Source organism: Dermacentor albipictus, chromosome 7 (assembly GCF_038994185.2).
Source record: "Dermacentor albipictus isolate Rhodes 1998 colony chromosome 7, USDA_Dalb.pri_finalv2, whole genome shotgun sequence".
Lineage (NCBI taxonomy): Eukaryota > Metazoa > Arthropoda > Arachnida > Ixodida > Ixodidae > Dermacentor > Dermacentor albipictus.
The window spans coordinates 60,802,091-60,821,709 of record NC_091827.1 but is presented as its reverse complement, the minus strand read 5'-3'; the positions used below and the strand labels follow the sequence as shown (position 1 = coordinate 60,821,709).

Genomic DNA, 19,619 nt, shown 5'->3' with positions numbered 1-19,619 from the left:
TTGCAAGACTCTCCAACACTAAATCAGGGTGTAAAATTCTAGATGAAGTCGGAATACTGCCTCGAGGAGGAGACGTCTCTAAGCTCAAAATACCCAAGGAGGTGGAGACACAATTAGTTGTGGACCCCATACCTAGAAATATTCATCCTGTGTACAACAAAGGCAGAAGAGACGCCAGGGCCAAATGCATTCTGGGTAAACTGCACCAACAACACAGCTCAGCTCTTTTTGTCGATGCGACTCGTTATGGATCGGGCAACCGCTACGCTATTGCCGTGGTCGATGAGAGCGGTAAATTAATAAGTGCGGCGTCACTAAGAACGAGCTCCATTCATGCCGCCGAAGAAGCAAGCATAGCACTTGCAATTACAATGAGGAGAGGCTCCACAATTTTCTCCGATTCCCGTACAGCTATTAGGAATTACTCAGCCGGCTTCATCTCAGCGGAAGCACACAAGTTACTTAAACACAGTATTAATACTGATAATTACGACCAACTGGATAGCTCACACCTAGTCTGGTTTCCGGCTCATCAGGGCCACTCGGTCAGCCCCAGTGGCTGCAATCCTAACGAGCAAGCTCACTCTGCTGTGCGAGATCTCACATGCCGCGCATCAGATCAGGAACTGCTCCAGGATGACTGCGGCTCCTACAAAGACCCACTTACTACTTTTCACGAGATCACCTCACATTATAGGGACGGCAGGAGATTTTTTCCTCCCCCCCATCAGAAGCTCAACCGAGCTCAGGCAGTCACATTAAGAATGATTCAAACTAAATCTTATCCCACACCTTATGTGCTTAACAAAATTGACCGGGACTTTCCCGCGGAATGTAAAAGTTGCGGACACACTCCGTGTCTATTTGATCATATGTTCTGGCTGTGCCCCAACCAAAGGGCTTCGGATCTCAACAGCGAGGAGGACTGGAGTCGGCGCATATCCAGCGATGTCCTCCAAGATCAACTCCTGGCCGTCCGGAGAGCTCACGACATCGGGAAAGCCTTTGGCCTACCGGTGCCTACGTGGGCGGAGCCACCAACATAGCCCGGGGGCTTGTGCCCTCGGACCCTAGTTTCTCTGGACTAAAATAAAGTTCTTGCCATGCCATGCCAGTGAACGAACGTTATAAGATATAGAATTCCAGAGCTCTATCATACGTGAAAAAAAAAAAAACCATTTGAATGCGTTAGTACGAGCATAAGTAGGTAATATTTCAAGGCGTGGAGGCTATGGGCACAACTTGAGTTAGTAAAAGTGATATAGTTACAATAAGAAAGACCAGAGGTGGAGATAATAATTGCACATCAAAGTTTTAAGGCTTCAATGCCATAATGTGAAAGCAGTGGCTCAATGTTCAAAGGTTGTTGAGCCTGTGTTCGGGAAAAACTGCGGCTGTAATTTTGGCAAATGAAACGGATGGATATTTTTGAGCGTTATTGAGCGAACTTATTTCACATAATTTGTAGGGGAACCAATCGACAGAGGCATATTCTAGAACAGGGCAAATTGACGTTTTATATAAATTTAGTATCGCGGGGGGTCTTAGCTAAAGTGCGGCGCAAATAACCTAATTTGTTCGCGATATATTGGCTGGGGCGGAGTAAACTTTGCAAACGAAGCGAAGCCTGGCGCGACTGCCTCGCTAATCGGAAGATCACTAGAGGCAGCGCGTGGGTGACGCATGGACGTGATTCGCAGTAGCCGCCTCAAAGAGACCTCCGCTTATCCAATGCTTTGTTTCCACTTATAGTATCGTTGAACGCGCTTTCCGACGCGATCGGTGAACATGCCATGCGCGCTACTCTGGCGCCATCTCGTAGCCATCGTCGGCGCAGAGCGGCACTGCGCTTCTCTTCTCCAGCTTTCGCCATATCCTCCTCCTCCTCCTCCTCCTGCTCCTCCACTTTCCGCCTAATGCGTTCACTGTATCCTCCTCACCCGCTTTCCTCCTCGCGATCTCATCGCTTTTCATCCCCCGCTGCTCTCCGCGTTCCCTCTTTCATCTTTCGTTCTGCTCATTCGCTCGGTTACGCCGACGACATCGCCTTCGACGAGCCACACCGACGCTCAACGTAGGAACAGGCGCTCAAGAGCTGCGCTCTAAAAGGAAATTGACACATGAGTGCGACGAAAGTACTCGAGAACCTTCATAGCATATGATCTCGACGAACAGATGCGGAATGGGTTTGTTAGAGAGAGATAGAGGCGCTTTACCGTAGAGGAACTTTTCTACACTTCCTTGCACTGACTAAGCTTTATCCTGCCTACACTACTAGTCGTAGACATTACTGATGAAATAGGCTGCGCGCTTCCGAACAGGTCCCAGTCCGAGCGACACTGAAAGCTACGCCTGATGAACTTTATCATACATACGCCTGATGAACTTTAACATGTTGTATCTGTATAGTGCAGGTAAGGTTATAAAAAAAATAAATGCCCAAGTATTCATGGCGTTAAACTTCGCTTTCATTGGAACACTAAAATAACGCTACGAAGAAATGACTAAAGATCGCATTAGCTGGTGTCACTATTTGAGTCGGCATCTCTTCCTTATCTACATCTTCGCTTTTAGCAAGCCGACCCCCGGCTCAATGCTCAATGGTGTAGCGAAGGAGGGGGCAACCATCTTGTTTTGGGCAACTTATTATTGTGCCTACGTGGTTATAGCGCCTACGCGGTTCAAATCAATTCAATTCAGTCTTTATTTTTCTCTTGGACCGTGTCGGCTCCCCTCGTACGTTGTTTTATTTGGCACCTTCGTTGTAATTATTATTTGTATTTGCACCATTTTGCATATCAACTACTGCAAGTTGCTTTCTTTTTAAATATTATTTCTTACCTGTTGATTTTCGAGTTTGCGATCTTCGCCTGCTTCTCTTTCATGGCTGGTCCGCCGCCGCTGCCGTGGTCGTCAATACACTTTGATTAAAACATCTCAACGTTCCCTAAAGCCTGGCGTCAAATAATTAACGAGACCACATGCTGTCCCCATATGTCTCACCCAGCACCGAGTCAACGTGGCAGGCACCTGGAAGTCTAATTGCTTAGACAAACAAGTGTATGCGGAACTGGAACTGAAAAAAAAGAAAACTAAGCGAAGCATTGAAAACGCACATCCGCTTCCACATAAATGTAGATGCATGTGGCTAAGCTCGGATCGTTCGTGTCGTTTTCTTTTTTTTTTGGACGGAAGGTCAGCGTGCATTATGTTGCAACGGCATTTTGAATGTGAGATGATGCGTCAGGGATGAAGCTTACCGCGGTTTAATAACACGGTGCTGCGTTCTGAACCGCAGGAATCAACTACAGCATAATCATGTCCTCACGCTTGTAGCTCACATAAAACAATTTATACCACTTCCGTTGGCCTTCCCGAAATGGTATATGTACCAGTGGAAATTGTAACATGTCACCTTTAAACATTGACGCTGCTTTCGTAGTGAGTACGTTTCATAATTTATTCCTCAATAATGACATTTCTCGCGTGGACTTCTTTTTTGTGTGCAGCTGTGACATTTATTACGTGAAAGTAACTCCAATACAAAAAAGAACACTAACAATGAAACAGCAGCGTGATACTAATTGCTGACAAAACGATGACTTCATTAAGTTTATTGTTCGACCTTGTGACGCTCCTGCATTAATCCGTCATGGGATTTGCAGTATGTTCTAAATAAAAGTTAAAAAAAGCATACTTATTTAAACAGTGCGTGTCACTCATTACAATATCACTGTGAGTTTTCGCCCGAAACTTTGTTCGCGATTGACTTCTTCGGGTAAAAGAAAACAAAGTCATGTTGATAGTGCGCCAGAAAACCGAAGCATCCTGGAAGTTATCATCACCATCGTCCATAGCTGTTTAGATTTAAAGGCCTTCTAAAGGGGGACCGTTATGAAAGGTGGAAATGGAAGAACATTTACAATTCTCACCATTGCATGTACCCAGAGGAGGTATCGCTACACAATGCATGCACGAGTGTGTCTTTGTGTGTGCGTGTGTGTGTGTGTGCATGTGTGCGCGTGTGTGTGCGTGTGTCTGTGCGTGTGTGCGCGCGTGTAGGTGTGCGTGTAGGTATGTGCGTGTGTGTGTGTGTGTGTGTATGTGTGTGTGCCGATCACAATACGTGTCGAAATGTGGTATGGGGATTCTGTATTTGCAATTGAGACACGGCCTTGGCAAGGAGCGACGAAATGGTTGAACGTATCAAATCAAGCTAGCGCACGAAACTAGCCAACTTGCAATTTCTAACAAAATTAGGCTGCCACTATCATGCACCTACAGCGAAGCTGTAGATGGGTATATGACTGATAGCGACTGCATGGATGCGCAGATGTTTCTTGATCTTGCCAGTTGTCGGTGAGGCAAAGAAATGATATTTATTCCCTTTTTTAGTCCTTTAACGTCCGCACTAAGGGAGCTCTCTGGTTCACTCAGGTGCTTTGTGTCCTAGCCTTCAGTCCTTTCAGTCACCAGGGGGCGCGAGAGACCAGACCCATGGACGCTGCCATGATACCTGGTCGTCAACAGAAGAAATCCACCTAGTTCCTACCCTCTACAAAAGTACTGGCATGGCACTGGCTGATCTGAGGGCTTGGCTGACAGGACGTACTTCGCTTATCTCCATCGGCATCATACCCTTTCCAACCTCGAGCTGTTGTGCTGAAGGGTGACTGCAGACAACAGCGGAAGCAAACAGAAGGTGTTCCTGCCTCGCTAATCTCCCGACAACATATTTTGTTGTAGCCCAAGCTGAACGACAAGGACAACAGAAAAGCACATCTGACAAACACAGCGCTGAACGACAAGGACAACACAAAGTCAGATCTTACACACACAGCGCTACAACAAAACAAAATATGCCGCACCGACAAGCCCCTATAGCTATCCTCCAGACAACGCGTCCAACCTCGTCAATCTTACATATACCAGCTTCGGTCACAGTAGACGCCGCAGTCACAGTGTTGGCTGTCGGCACCAATAATAAACAACAGAGACCGGCCGCATGGTTTTCCCGAACTTTCTTTCTTTCTTCTGCATGATGATGATATGCCAGAAACGTGCCTTATTTTTCTATTTGCGACAGGAATGTCCCTGATAAGGACGAATTTTGCATCCGCGTATCCAATTCTCTAACCCAGGTCGCTGCTTTCTTTTATATTGTTGCGCGAACGAAGGATTAAGGACTAGAGACTACATACAAAGTGTACTTACAAAGGATAATGCAGCGCCGGCCAGTTCAGCCGACAACTCTAGAGCCAGAGAGCGTTCGTCGTCTTCGTTGCTGCTACCGCGTGCATCGTCCTCAAGAAACACGCAATATGCATGGACCATTATCCCCGGCAGTGCAAGCACCATCCCGATGCGTCTAAATATCGCTGATAACAGGAGAGTAATATGGCTTGAGGCTTGCGACATGCACATCGTCAGTGGAACTCGGGGCAGATGAGGCATTGGTACTGACTGGGGCGATTTCGTACGTAACTGGAGTCACGGCACGCAGCACTCGATATGAGCCTGTGTACCGAGACAGGAGTTACTGACAGGCCAACGTGATGAGTCGGCGACCACACGAGTACCAGAGATCCAGGCGAAAAGTGGCCGTCTTTGTGGTGGCGATCGTGCAAACGCCGTTGCTTCTCTTGCAAGGACAGGAGGCGAGCGCGGGTAATATCGCGTGCTCGGGCTGCCCTGGTGATGGCGTCAAGTGCGTACTCGCTGGTCGCTGATGCGGCGGATGGAAGGGATGCCTCCAGTGGCAATGCGAGTTCTCGGCCGAAAAGCAGAAAGAACGGGGAATAACCGGCAGTGTCATAATGCGAAGACATATATGCAAAAGTGACACAGGGTGGGGCAAGGTCGCAATCAGTATGGTCGGATGAGACATACTTTGCAAGCATGTGTGTAAGGACTCCGAGGGTCCGTGAGACCATCAGTCTGTGGATGATAAGACGTAGTCAGCTCGTGCTTGGTTGAGCAGGACTGCAGGATATCCGCGATGACTTTAGAAAGAAATCTGCAACCATGGTCAGTGAGCAGTTGGTGTGGAGTGCCATGCAGAATCACGTCGCGTAAAAGAAAACCGGCGACAACGAATGCTCTCTGGCTAACGCTTTCTGGCTCGAGAGCCAGAGAGCGTTCGTCGTCTTCGTCGGGGTGCCCACGTGCATCGACCGCAAGAAATACGCAATATGCATGTACCAATGTTGTAATTTTGTGCTAGTTACGATTGATTGACGTTATACCCTTGGTAAAACTTTCGTTAGCTTTTGGATTTACGCACAAATCATTTGCCTATATAGGAGGTGTACAGTTGCGCCATGCCACAGTTTTCTTATTTAGAGAAAAGTTGCAATGGGAATCGTGACCCTTTTTTATGTTGAAGTATGCGTTGAATTTTTCCGCGACGCCAGTCCAGAAGTTCTCGGCAATTGGCAACCCGAGCCTGTGTATTTGCTGGTTGTCAGAGACTTCCGTTTCCTTAGGGAGGGGTGGGGGTCGGTGGGGCTCCCTCTCCTTCTCTACAGGTGTCAGGCATTCAGAAAACCTTCTTAATAAGTGTATTTCCATCAATGGTTAATTACAAGGACCACATCGATGTTGTGTAGCAGAAACAACTTAAATATAGAGAAGTTCAGTTTATTATTCCAATATGATTGCGTTATTTTTGACACAATATTGTCGTGCTATCAGTTGTCAAGAAGAAGTTTCTTTTTTTCGCCCTAATCTTGCAGACGTCTCCCACTTGACAACATCGTGCTGCATGTAGCACGCTGTGTAGAGCACGACCAGCACAGGAACAAGAGGGAACGGGAAACCTGTAGAAAAAAAAAACAAGGACTGAGAGAGAGAGAGAGAGAGAGAGAGAGAGAGAGAGAGAAACCTCAACGTAAGAAATGCACCAAATTCAGTGTGCCCTGTTGAAATCTGTACAGAGCGAATGTTTCGGTAAAGGCATAAGGAGTGCTGGAATACGTGTTTGTGTCTATTCAATGCGAGTTCGAAGTGAAATAGAACGCTTTACTCAGGGCCTATTACAGAGGGAATGCAATGCTTTGTGAGCAAAACACATATGTGCAACATAACGATTAATCACATGTGTTCATGGTAGCCACTCCGGTACTCTGGCGCTCAAGTAGGAGCAGACGTACCTTTCTGCGCCATTTCTTTAGGGTACCCTACCTACCCTAGGAGGCGCAAGTGCGACCGTCCACTCGGTTGCCGGCGCTGCAGCGCATGCGCAACGTGAGGCTACTGCTCAGGTTCCCTCTCTGCCATCTCATGTCGGCTCTCTCGGTTGCGGCTCCGTCACCCTCTCCACAAGCGGCCAACGACCCTCATGCGCAAGCCGGCTTCCCCCCTCTACCTTCTGCTGCTGCGCGCGTAGTAGGTGTGAGCCATCACTCCCTGATGGCACCGCCGTCCCGCAAGAGTTGGGAGTTAAGGGGGGAAGCCGGCCTGCGCATGCGGGTGATTGGCCGCATGCTACATTGGAGCGAGACTGGCCGCTGGAGGCACTTTGTGTGTATTCGCGGGCTTCTGAGTAGGGCAAGCGTACTTTTCAAAGGAGGCAACAGAAACGAAGTGTGAAATTACAGACCAATCTCAATAATTGCAGTATTTTACAAAGCATTAGAAAAGATTATTTTTTTTCTCGCGTGTAAAATTTTTATCGACAGAGAAAACATTCTATCTAGCGCTCAGTTCGGCTTTCGTAAAGGCAGGTCAACGAAAACTGCACTGCTCACACTCAAGCAGCATGTACTAAAGAACACAGAAAGAAATCTCTTCACATTGGCACTATTCATTGATTTCAACAAGGCGTTCGATTGTATAAGTTATGCAATATTGCAGTGGAAATTATCACAGAATGGCGTTAGAGGCACTCCATTAAGATTGTTGGACTTACCTTACTGATCGGAAACAATCAGTATGCATCAAATGCGAGAAGTCATGTTTTCTTCCTTTACTAAATTACGTGCAACACGGGAACGCATTAGGTCCTATGCTTTTTGACCTCTGCTATAACGACATGACTAATATCGATACAACGGTAAAATTTATTGCGTACGCCGATGACACAACTCTTCCTATTTCTTGAGCAAATTCGCAAGTAATAATGGAAAATATCATGATCCACGCACAAAGCTATCTGAATGTTCAATAGCTAATTGCCTAAAAATAAACCCTACGAAAACTAACATTACTTTGCGCAAAAAATAAAGCTCTTATTAGTAACCAAACCTTAGTGTGCGCAGGTAAAGAACTGGAAATTGTTGAATAACATTGAATATTAGACGTAATTTTTTCTTCGCACCTTACTTGGGATAAACATATTGAAAGTATCTGCAAAGAACTGTCTGATATCACATGTGTTCTCACTCGATGTCGGTGTCTTCTTCCACCCAAAGGAAAACTTAACATTTAGTACGCCTTATTTTCTTCCAATTTAAGTTACTGTAGCTTAGTGTGGACGACTACAGGAAATAGGAATATTAAGAAAATCCTTTCTTTGCAAAATAAGATAATTCGGCACATAGATAACATAGGTTTCCGTGAGACAACGCGGCTAGCTTCCTTAAAGCATAACATTTTCAAAATAGAATGTTTCTACGCTTTTCGCCTTCTAAATTCTTTTTACTGCTCAAATACTGCCTGCAAAAATTTCCTAGTGCCTACTTCATCTTTGATCCTAAAATTCATTGTGCCAGTACGAGAAATAGTGATACGTGGTATGATCCGTGGTTTCATAATAAATAGAGCCTGCAGTCATTACAACATAAGCTACCATATATTTCAAATAAATCAAGGTACATATATTTCCTAATCCAAGGAACTTCGAATGCATATTGTAAACGTGTGATCACTGACTGTTTTATCGTTCGTTAGAGCCAATTTCTTTACTATTTTGTGACCCTTACACACATGCATTTCTTTTTTCTGGTGTACCAAATATGTTTTATCTTAATCTCTTTACTATTTCTGGTCTTGTTATTGTGCATTATTGAGCTAATTAATTGATTCGGCGTGCCAAACAATGTTCCCATTTTTTGATGCAGCCACCTTGTATGCCTTGTAACGAACCATCGGCATAGCCATGCTGTTTTTCTGACAGCTTTTAGCATATGATATCCACCGGAACTCTTGTATCTCTGGAAATTAAATCTTTCACACTCGGAAAAACACACTTATGTGGCACGTATCGAGCAACAGAAAGATGTATCGGGAGTTTTCATGTTGCTCTGCAATTTTATCATTGACACATCTTACCTAATTATTAAGTTTGAGAAGCTGATTAATTATTTTGGATTACTTATCTAATTAGGTGGACTGAAAAGCATAATCTGAGCATACCCAAGCGACAGCAGACAGCATTACCTTGGTTCTGTTCAGCTAGGTTGCATTTGCATATTTCAATTGTTTGGCTCAAGTTCCGTGGGAAACCATGTATGCTCTGTACATTGTGATAGCTTGTAGCAAAGCATTATCGCTGGTCACTCGCGTACTCTTTGGACCATCACGAAACGTTCTGTTTCGAATATTCATGGGTTCTTGGTGTTGTCGTCATCCACGCCTCTGCGCGTTGATTCCACTCACTTGTTCGTGATATTTGGGCGATAAAGTGGGCGACAGAGGGCTTAATGAGTGTGTGTTAGCTTGGACGTGTGTTTTGTCGTTCTACCTTCTGCAGTGTAAATAGAGTGGAGTGCGTTAGCCAACACTCAGTTTAATTTCCGACAACTCTCTCTCTCTCTCCCCCTTTATATAAATATATATATATATATATATATATATATATATATATATATATATATATATATATATATATATATATATATATATATATATATATATGCCTTTCAGGCTAGAGCGAGAGAGTGAGATATACGGAGGGAGGTTAACTAGGCTGCTGCCCTGTACTAGAGGAGAAATAAGGATTAAAGAAGGCAAAATTAACCGAAATGTGTGCGCACTTGCAGGATCGTTCGCTGTGCAATCATGCCACTTGCTGAGCCAACTAAATGACTTACCACAATTCCAAGATACCCTTTCGAATAAAACATACTGCGCTGGTGAATTTGGCAGCAGCGGTAATGCCGGCTGATGGTTTTCGCCTAGTCATACAAGTCACAGTAAACGCCGGAGCGTCGCGAAATACGTAATTGAACAAGGCAACGCGTTTATGCATCCGTATAAGTCTAAACAAAGCATGGATGATGTGGGTGGGAATCGCAGCTCCTTATCTACATGACACCCGCTCGTTGAGAAAAAAGAAAGTACAGTTAAATTTATCACGCATTGCATCTTCACGGATCTTTATGCCATACAGCCCGCTCTAAGATTCGTTGTTTGCGCCATTTAGTAGTATGACTTATTTTGAGTAACTCAGTAACATTACTGCGGAACATTAGCACAAGAATAGTCTTACAAAAAAAGTTTTTTTTTCTTCACTGATAGAATGCAACTTTTTCGACGCTCAGTCGCGTACGAAGGAGTACTTGACTGAGGAAACGAATGGACATTAGCAACAGGTTCACAGGTGTAGGCAAATCCTTAGAAATGCATTACCGCGAACAGCCGAGCTATCCTTAGTATCCTGGAATACTAAGGGATATACTAAAGGGCCTAGGGGATCCTGGAAGTTAACAATGAACGGCTTGCTTTGCCACTGGTAGTGTTTGATGCTGCTGCGAAATTATGTGTGCTATAGTCACTGAACTGTACCGCGCGCAAGTGCATATTCACATGATATTTTTTCAAATTTCGCGGGTGTTGTATTTTTTTTCTTCACAAAAGGATTATACACATGACGTGTACATTGGTGGAAACACCTGATTTTGTCGTATCTTATGATTCTCTACTACCCTAGAATGAATACCTTGACAATGAAAACAAGTGAACATTTATATAATTGCTTTTACTCAAATAATTGGATGCAAGGAACTATATATTTACTGGTGTGTTCTTAACGAGACTCTAAATAATATTCGCTTGGCCGTATTTGTAAGGAATAAGCCACTTTTTAAAGAAATCTTCGTTCATATTAGACCGCATGCCTTGTATACATAATCCACTTGCTTTCAATTAAACTCTACATGAATTACAGTGCTCACCTAGTCAATAAAAACCTGACCTGCATCGTTCGTTTTTTCGCTATGTACTCTATGAAAACAATGACATGCAGAACGCAGCGTTTTAAAAAAAACTTACAAGGGTTACTATGCGTAGATGACTGTATGCTGTCGCGTTCACAACCACCGTTTGCGACACTGCGGCACAATGCACTGCGGCAACATTTGTGCATCTGGAAACATTATTGGGCCTAATTTTACGTTATATCGTCAATCTACCCAGGTGCTTCCAGCAAGCGTTGCTGGCTTGTGATTTCATGACGTGGCGATCTCGTCTGGAAACCATTTTATCTATATGGAATCTTTCATGACACAGGAACGAATGCTTTTACATTCAACACGCGAAACTGGGAAGGAATTACATACCGAGAAGTATCCTCTTACAAAGGATTAGGCAGATGTCGAAGTCGGCAAGGTGGAAGATGCAGGCACATATGGTCAGCAGGTAGTTTGGGGAGCCTAGCACAGCCCGTGCCACCCGAAGCCGCTCAGGTGTGGTTAGGTGTCGCGCCTGTTACGGTGTAAATGACGTAAAAACAATTCTGCAGTTTAGCAGGAAGAGAGACGCTCTGAAAGCTGCAATTGTTGTTTTCAGTGAATAAATGATAGTCAATAGCAAAATAGTCCACCTGAGGACCAGATATCCAAGTCATCCGAAGTAAACTCCACAAATTCAGGAATGTATGAGATACAAGGGAAATGCAAGCGAAAAAAGGGAGAAGCAAAGTAAGGAAGGAAATGTGGCGGAGAGTAGGGTATGACTTCACTCATGTGTAGCCTGCTAAACAATGGAGAGCACGCAGTAGTGGCGACATGCGAGCGTCCAGCGACAGTGAGCGTTATAAAAACAGCCTCGATCAGAACAGTCACGGCATAAAAAGCTACACAGAGAAAAATAAAGCTCATACAAGTAGTACAAGTTCACATCAACATGCACAAAATCAGCTAGCGAGGGCGTCCAGCATCCATTGTCTTTCAAAAGACTACATGAACTCGCGATCTGTCAGAAAATCATGAAGAGCTGTGACAGCGTGTATTTGCACCAAGGACACCAAAAAAAAAAGAACAGGGTTTAGCGCAACGCTGAAGCTCCTCGGATGGTCGCTCACCTACAGTGCGTCGAATATACTGACTACAGGTTTTCCCTCTCAATTTATTTCAAGTGCCAGTCAATTTAATCCTGGCGGAAGTCAAATTATTCCAACTGCCAGTCATCTTAATCTAAGCGCCAATCAATTTAGCCCTATATCCATTAATTTAATCCAAACGGAAGCCTAATTATTCCAAACGCCAGCGAAGTTAATCCGAGCATTGCGTCTTACAAGAACATTCAATTTTCACAGCTTAGGGGTTGTTATATTTGTTTAAAAATGAAAGGGTAAGGTGGCGAATAAATATCGTTCCATCCGTGGGACTAACGACAACAACTTCGTGTTTTGAGAGCGACTCAGAAGACAAATTCTCGCAGACAAGTGCGCGGAAATGTCAGCATTGGATCACTAACAAAGTTAGTGATGCAGGTGCGATGTCGTCTTGGGTATCAAGTAAAACACCATAGAGTGACTCAGCGATAATCACTAGGCACTGGTAGGCCATGGTCACTATACTGAATACGAATAACGTTTTGTGCTGCCACTACTGGTAGCTTGCAATTGAATATTTCGTCACCGACACCATGCTCCTGACATTAGCAATTAAGTACATGATGCACCTAACTGACAGGGTAAACTCACCAGTGCGCACAAGTTACCAGGCTCAGTTCAGTGTTATCGCTGGTAAGCACTATAGCGTCAAGGATATAAATTGAATATCATAAAACAAGATACTCAACAATACCTATTATGAACTGCTCTGCTTAAGTAACTAGTGATGATGAATAATTTATGTTCTATGACAGTGGTAGCTTTGATTCGGACATGTCGTCAATGGCATCAATCAAATGGTCATTAACTAAACATTTTTTGTGTCAGCGCCAAATGATAGCGTCGGCGCTCGGTTCGGTTCTCTCCTACTTTCATGCAGCATATCATCATGTATATCAAATTAAAGTTTATTCAAACGACTATTCAATTAAGATAATTCAAAGACGCTCGGATTGAGTCACTAGTGGTCACTAGTGGTCATGGTCATTCAGCATGAGAGTGGTAGCTTTCATGCCGGCATCTCGTCATAGGTATGAATTAGGTTGTCGCTTAATGAGGATTTTTCGCATCATTGTTAATTGATAAAGTCGAGTTGTTAGGGACCACCAGTAATGTGCTCACTCCTGTGTTCTTGTATTTTTATGCAGCATAGTATCAAGGAGGTCAAACGAAAATTCTTTTAAACAGTGATCAAATTATTGTAACTAGGAGTGGATAGGGATTAGTCACTAGTGACCACGGATGACTTGATCTCTATGGCAGTGGTAGCCACCATTGGTACACATCGTCATTGATATCTTTCAAAATGGCAGTGAATTAGCATTTTTTCTGCTACCACTGCTAACTCACAATACAGAGAAATTCATGATCAACAATGACTTAATCCTAGCATCTCCGAACTATTAAATTTGAATTGCTGTTTGAATACCATTTTATTTCATTACTATGAACCTGTGCTGTATGAAAGTACAATAACACCAAGCGGAGCTCATTACTATAGTCATAAACAATGACTTTGAATTATTAAGGCGTAAGCCTCAGTTGCTCATAGAACTAAAATTTTACAGTACGGCGTAATGAGACCAAAGTTACTATGGCACCGAAATTGGCAGTTGAACCCTCGGCCTTTGGCGGGAGTTGAACCCAGGACGTTTGGTGTGAATTATGGTTGAGTTAATTAAGGTGGAGGTAATTGAAGTGGAGTTTATTAAGTCACTCGAACCCACTACCTTTGGTGTGATAAAACAACAAGAAGCAAAAGGGCATTAGAATGATAATGTCAAGAACATAATTAATGTCTGATGAATGCGCAAGCCTTCGCCTTCATCACATTTAGTGTACACTAAAGTTATGCTTTTCACTTATTGTTGGTAGCAGAAAAAAGCTAATTTAATGACGTTTTGACAGATACCAGTGATGACTTACCCAAAGGATGGCTACAACTGTAAAGCTATCCGTGATCACTAGTGACTACACCCTAGCGCCTCCTAGTTATCGCAGTTGAATCGTTACTTAAACTAGTTTTTATTTGACATCCATGATGCTATGTTGCAATAAAGTACAAGAACAGCGGACTGAGTGCATCACTAGTGATTCCTAATGACTCGGCGTTATTATTTAGTAATGATATCAAAAGTGCTCATTTTACGACAGCTTGATACTAATGGTGGTGGGCATCTATGAATGAAGGCTACCAATGCCAATCTGAAGATAGTGGTACATGATCACTAGTGACTCAATCTAAGCATCAATGAACGATCATGATTTAATTTTCTAAAATACTGCCTTCGACCACCATGACCCTATGCTGAGTGAAAGTGGGAGAGCGCCAAACAGAGCGGATCACTAGTGATCACTCATCACGTGGTGTTACCATTTGGCAATAATAATGAAAAGCTCATTTTATGACGTTTACTTGATAGCATTGACGACATGGAGGAATGAAAACTGCAACTCTTAGAGAAAAGAGGTCATTCATAACGACTAGTGACTAAAGGGCAACAGTTTTAATAGATGTAGTAAAATCATGTGTTTTATGACATTTCATTTGATATTCATGACGTTCTAGGGTTTGAAAGAGTGCTAACGCTACAGTGAGTACAATAAGTAACTCTTGCTCACTTGTCAGTACGCCCCCTATCAGGTTTGCCATACAGTTAATTGCTAATTCTATGAGAATGTGAATGCTGTCAATGACGACATGTCCGATTGAAGGCTACTCAAAGCGGTAGTAGAAAAAGTGATTAATATTCACTAGTGACCAAACCCTACATATGCCTAGTGATCCCCATTGAGTCACTTATTGTAGTTTCGGTTGATGCAAATGACGACATGGTACCTGTGCCCCATATCTTATCTATCCAATGTTAGCATTTTCTCGCTGTTGTGTGCGAGAACTTTTGTGTTGTGAGTGGTTCTCAAAACAAACACAAGTGTCCAAAGGTTGTCATTAGTCACGAGGCAGGAACGGTGTTGGTTCGATGTTGCTTCGACGTTGATCCCTAGATTAGTCACTGAAAGATGCTGGGGTCGAAAGTCAAATACATAGAAATATGTACGCAAATTACCGGTCGTAAGCCTGATACTAGCGTGCTAACAAGGTAGCAGGCATGAAAGCTCTCCTTTAAGGACGCACTGGCAGCACGATATGTGATGGGGCTGGCCACAGCTGGATGTGAAAAAAAAAAAACGGCCATTTAAGAGCGAAACTTTGTCTCCCACCTCGATGTTTGGTGTGGATGCTATTAGGTTTCTGATTGTGTACACATTTTTAGTGCGACCGTGTAATTATAAACTGGATTGAACCTTCATATACAGTAATTAAATCCAGGTCTATCGAACCCAGAGACTGCGTAATAAAATGTGGGTTTTGTGGGGCTGATACTCCTACTAACGCATACCGCGTGTATTTAAAAGGGCTTTAACGCAATTTTTAATACGAGACGGTCCTGGATGCTTTGCTATCTTAGTAATATCGCAATACAGCCTCTCAGGTGTAGCAATCAGACTGAGTTTCATTGTGTATTTCGTTTCGGCTTCGCTGTCGCACCGAGTCGTCGTAGCAGGAGGTCTCCCGTACAGCTAGTGTGCGGATAAAGAAATACACAACTTTGAAGTAAGCAGACATCATGTGCTTCCTTGTGTAGAAGTTAATTAGAACGGCTGAAGAAAGCTTCACCCGACGTTAATTCCTACAAGTATATTGGATCCGTTCAAATTTCTTTCTTAGCTTACTTCTCAGACAAATGAAACAGACTTTATATCACACTGTGCTTTATGTGCGTCGTTGGTGGTTAGCGCTTAACCTGTCCTGTTCTATGCGTGCTGCTTTTTATATACCAGGGGTGCTATGCAGGATGCGCCGAGTTTCTCGTTCACCCGAGTTTTGCCCGAGTTTGCTCGACGGCAGTCAGTGAACGGAGATAGCGCGGAACGGGCCGAAGGTGCAGGCAAAAAAATATGTAGACAAAAAGTCGCGTATGACAACATGAGCGCACCCTGCGCGGCACGTTGCTTCCACGTTTCAAGCGCAGAAGGCTGCACAACGAAACGCGCCAGCGCCGCGTATTGTTATCAACGGATTATCGCAACTTAGCGATACCGTGACTACCTCGCTGTCTGTCAGCACACTTGCTGTGAGCCGTTTGCCACGCCTTCCCGGGCGCGTCAAGGGCGTGCCCCATCTTTCGGGCGCTATCTATCTATCCTCCATCGAATGCGAACGGGGTACATGCGGCGCATTCTTGCACCTAGACTTTCACTCAAACGAATACGTTAAAATACGACAAATAAAATAACGCACATTTTTATTTCTTTAGGTATCAGTTTTTCGTTTTCAATGCTAGAAATTTGTGATGACAAATGGAGATCCAGCAAATTATTAATTTTTGCACTTCTTGCCGTGAGTGGCGACAGGGAGGCGAAGGCTTAGAAGCGGTACATTGAAGCGGGTCGCACGCACGAGGGCGTTCATACGGTGATAAGTCGCCTAGGGGCGCTGCAGTGCTATTCTCAATAAAGTCGGTCATGATCCATGAAGAGTCATGGCCACTCTTTCTCTATTAGGGGAATAGAAACGCAGCGCCGTGGTACGGCTGTTTATCGCAGGCGCTTCACTAGGCAATTAAGGCCCCCGCTTTACCAACTAAAAACGACACAACAGCTGTCGCTGTAAAATGGCGGTATGTTATTTTAGAGTGCGTAGTGACGCAGTTCAGTGAAAATGTACCAGTTTATCTTTGTGCGCGAAGCCTCTGCGATACATTGCGAAACGTGCGTGCTTCCCCAGCGACAGAATTCATCGCTTGTCATCGCTTGCCCAGTGAAGGCGCCTCTGAGCGCATGTACGCAGTATATGAGTGTGTTGTGCAGTCGAAGGTGCTTGCGGATTACCTCTGCTGGAGCCAGCAGCGATCGCAGGTGGATATCGTAACGACACCGCAGCACTCGCATTTTGTCAGGTGAAGGCTCTTGTGTGCAGTTATGAAATCAGATTTCGAACGGAGAGAGGTGTTGGAACTGTTGGGTGCGCAGTGCTTGTGATGAAGAAATGCCATTGCACTGGGCCTAGAAGAGCGAGCGATTCTCGGACGCTGATCGTGTTTACGACGTTGTGGCTCCGTTTCATCACCGATGACAGAGCAGCCATCTGAAACGACTGCTGCAATAAGCACTCCTCAGCACCGTCGTCCCCCTCGACGCCTCGACGCCTTGCAAGCACCTACAGTGACGTGCCGATAATTATTTACTGTGCGCTACGCGCCACAATGCAGGCAATGAAACCGTGTTGTGCGGCCATCTCAGCCCGAGAAGATGTATGCCAGCGACAGTCAACGCTTTGTTTTCGATAGTGGTGCTCAGTACATCACCGATGACAGTGCGTTGTGCGTGTTTTATGTCGGCGGTCAAGATTGTTGATGCCTCTCAGCTCGACACCGCGTCGCTGTTGCCGGAAGATAAGTTGGGCGTGGCCCAACTGTAGTGGGTGCGCGCGCAATAGTTACATGCCTCGCGCGGGGCGTGACCTCTGGTTTTGATTGACAGGCGAACTCGTGCTAAACTCGTACATCGCGAAACCCCCTCCGAGTTCAACTCGGGAACATGGCGGCGGCAGCAGCAGCCTGTTTCATTGCATCCAGCGGCAGCAAGCGTCAGTATGACCGTCCGGACCCGTTCACCTGCATGACCGACGGGGAGTTTCAGCGTCATTTTCGCCTGTCGAAGACATCAGTGTGCTGGCTGTGTGACGAGCTAGGCGAAGACTCTCGTCTGCGGAGACAGTGTGGCGGGCTTCATTCGCTCACCGTCGTAGAGCAAGTCATCTGTGCCCTCCGTTTCTACGGGACTGGGATTTTTGAGGGAAGCGTCGTCGCCGAGCGTTACATCGGACGCCATCAAACTACTGTTAGCCGCTGTGTCAGAGATGTGTCTGACGCGCTTATCGATGCAGTGCGTAAGCGGCGGCTAGCTTTCCAGAATACTGCGGCGGAGCGGGCATATATAAAAGAATGCTTCCCACTTCGTGGGAACATTACGAACGTAGTCGGGTGTGTCGACGGAACGTACGTAGGAATTAAGGCGCCTTCAATGTCAGCGTTACTGTGATTAACAGACTTTTTCGCTGGTTGATCACTTTTTGTTGATTGTTCTACATATCTGTCAGGGTGCCTTCCAAATGGCTCACTTTCTTGGGAAAGGGGTTAAGTATAAATAGATAAATGGATATCACTAATTGTGTGAAGTAACCTATGAATCCTAATCTCATAAACAACTTGGGGTTCTTCATTGGTGAAGTTACTAATTATGCACAATGCTGAATTTTGGTCATGCGTAATCTATCGGCCGCACTATGAAACAGCGAGGCATTGCACAATTTGTTGCAGCGCGAGATGTGGATGTTGCGCCAAGCCGGTTGTGCCTATGCATTTGTGGCGAAATGAAAATGCATTGAGAATCTTAGTGTGTTGGCTTGCATGAAGAAAATACTTCAGATTGTTCGCTCTGTTCACTGTCGATGCATGTGCCAGAGGTTCAGTGCATCTTCTTTTTTTTTGGGGGGGGGGGCGGCGTTATTCTGGATGGATAAATTGTATATTTTCGTCTCATAATGGGGCTCTAATTCTTAAGCATTAGAACAATGCACATCCGATACTCTGCAGAACTCTCTGTACGTGAAGATGTCATGAACCACCAAGGCATTATTACATATCGGGAGAAATGTGGTGCAGATGCCAATGAAAAGTGGGTCTTTAACCTACCATGATAAAAATAAAACTTGCAGAGCAAATAGACCATTTGTACAGCTTTAGAGCAACGATTACACAAAACGTGATATGCCCAAACGAGTAAACACTTGCCGCATTGCCAAAGTAGGCTGAGCGACATGCAGCATATATTGGCATTGAACATGTCTCGTAACTGTTATTTTTATTGTAAGCCCTCGCTGTCACATCTTTCCCTCCAGCACTCCCTTTACTGAAACGTGGCACTGCCTTTCCATTGGTGTCATGATGATAATGGTAACGGCAGCAGCAAGGCTGGTTAATGCTTGCCTCTTTGATTCCTGTGAGTTTAGTGGTAAAGAATATGGCACGTTCATACATACAGCTGTGCTGCAAAATTTAACATTTGTGATTTTTCTGAGAACTAATTTGTGTTGGGAAATTTCAAAGATGTGCACCATTGTGGCCTAATAACTAGAGCATTGGTGAGGTTGAAGACGGTGTATTGGTATAGAAGCTTGAAGTTTAATTGCACAACAATTCGACGGGACACAAAGAGAAATACACACAGCAGAATGCTTTGCTGTGTGTATTACACTTCTTTGTGTGCCGTTGAATTGTTG

At 44.5% G+C, this 19,619-nt stretch overlaps 2 protein-coding genes and 1 long non-coding RNA gene across 6 annotated transcripts in view; 1 reads left to right on the top strand and 2 right to left on the bottom strand.

Annotated features, from left to right (window-relative positions):
* Nucleotides 1-5,271, bottom strand: part of LOC135904778 (protein-cysteine N-palmitoyltransferase Rasp-like) — a 34,296-nt gene extending 29,025 nt beyond the window's left edge. Inside the window, exons 1-2 of one of the 4 annotated variants that reach the window (XM_070522288.1) lie at nucleotides 5,215-5,271; nucleotides 2,842-2,901 (exon numbers count right to left, since the gene is read on the bottom strand). In XM_070522288.1, the coding sequence (XP_070378389.1) occupies nucleotides 2,842-2,885 (44 nt within the window). In that variant the 5' untranslated portion in view covers nucleotides 2,886-2,901; nucleotides 5,215-5,271. Of the gene's footprint in view, nucleotides 1-2,841; nucleotides 2,986-3,030; nucleotides 3,122-5,214 lie in introns of those variants that run through there. The other 3 variants (XM_070522289.1, XM_070522290.1, XM_065435758.2) reach the window with 3 other exon arrangements.
* The window catches only part of LOC139048003 (uncharacterized), a 126,487-nt gene that overhangs the window by 49,319 nt on the left and 57,549 nt on the right, over nucleotides 1-19,619 (top strand). The gene's annotated exons all lie outside the window — the stretch shown is intronic.
* The window catches only part of LOC135904777 (protein-cysteine N-palmitoyltransferase HHAT-like), a 64,686-nt gene continuing 51,690 nt past the window's right edge, over nucleotides 6,624-19,619 (bottom strand). The window contains exons 11-12 of the mRNA XM_070522291.1: nucleotides 11,499-11,643; nucleotides 6,624-6,818 (exon numbers count right to left, since the gene is read on the bottom strand). Of these exons, the coding sequence (XP_070378392.1) occupies nucleotides 6,697-6,818; nucleotides 11,499-11,643 (267 nt within the window). The 3' untranslated portion in view covers nucleotides 6,624-6,696. The remainder of the gene's footprint in view (nucleotides 6,819-11,498; nucleotides 11,644-19,619) is intronic.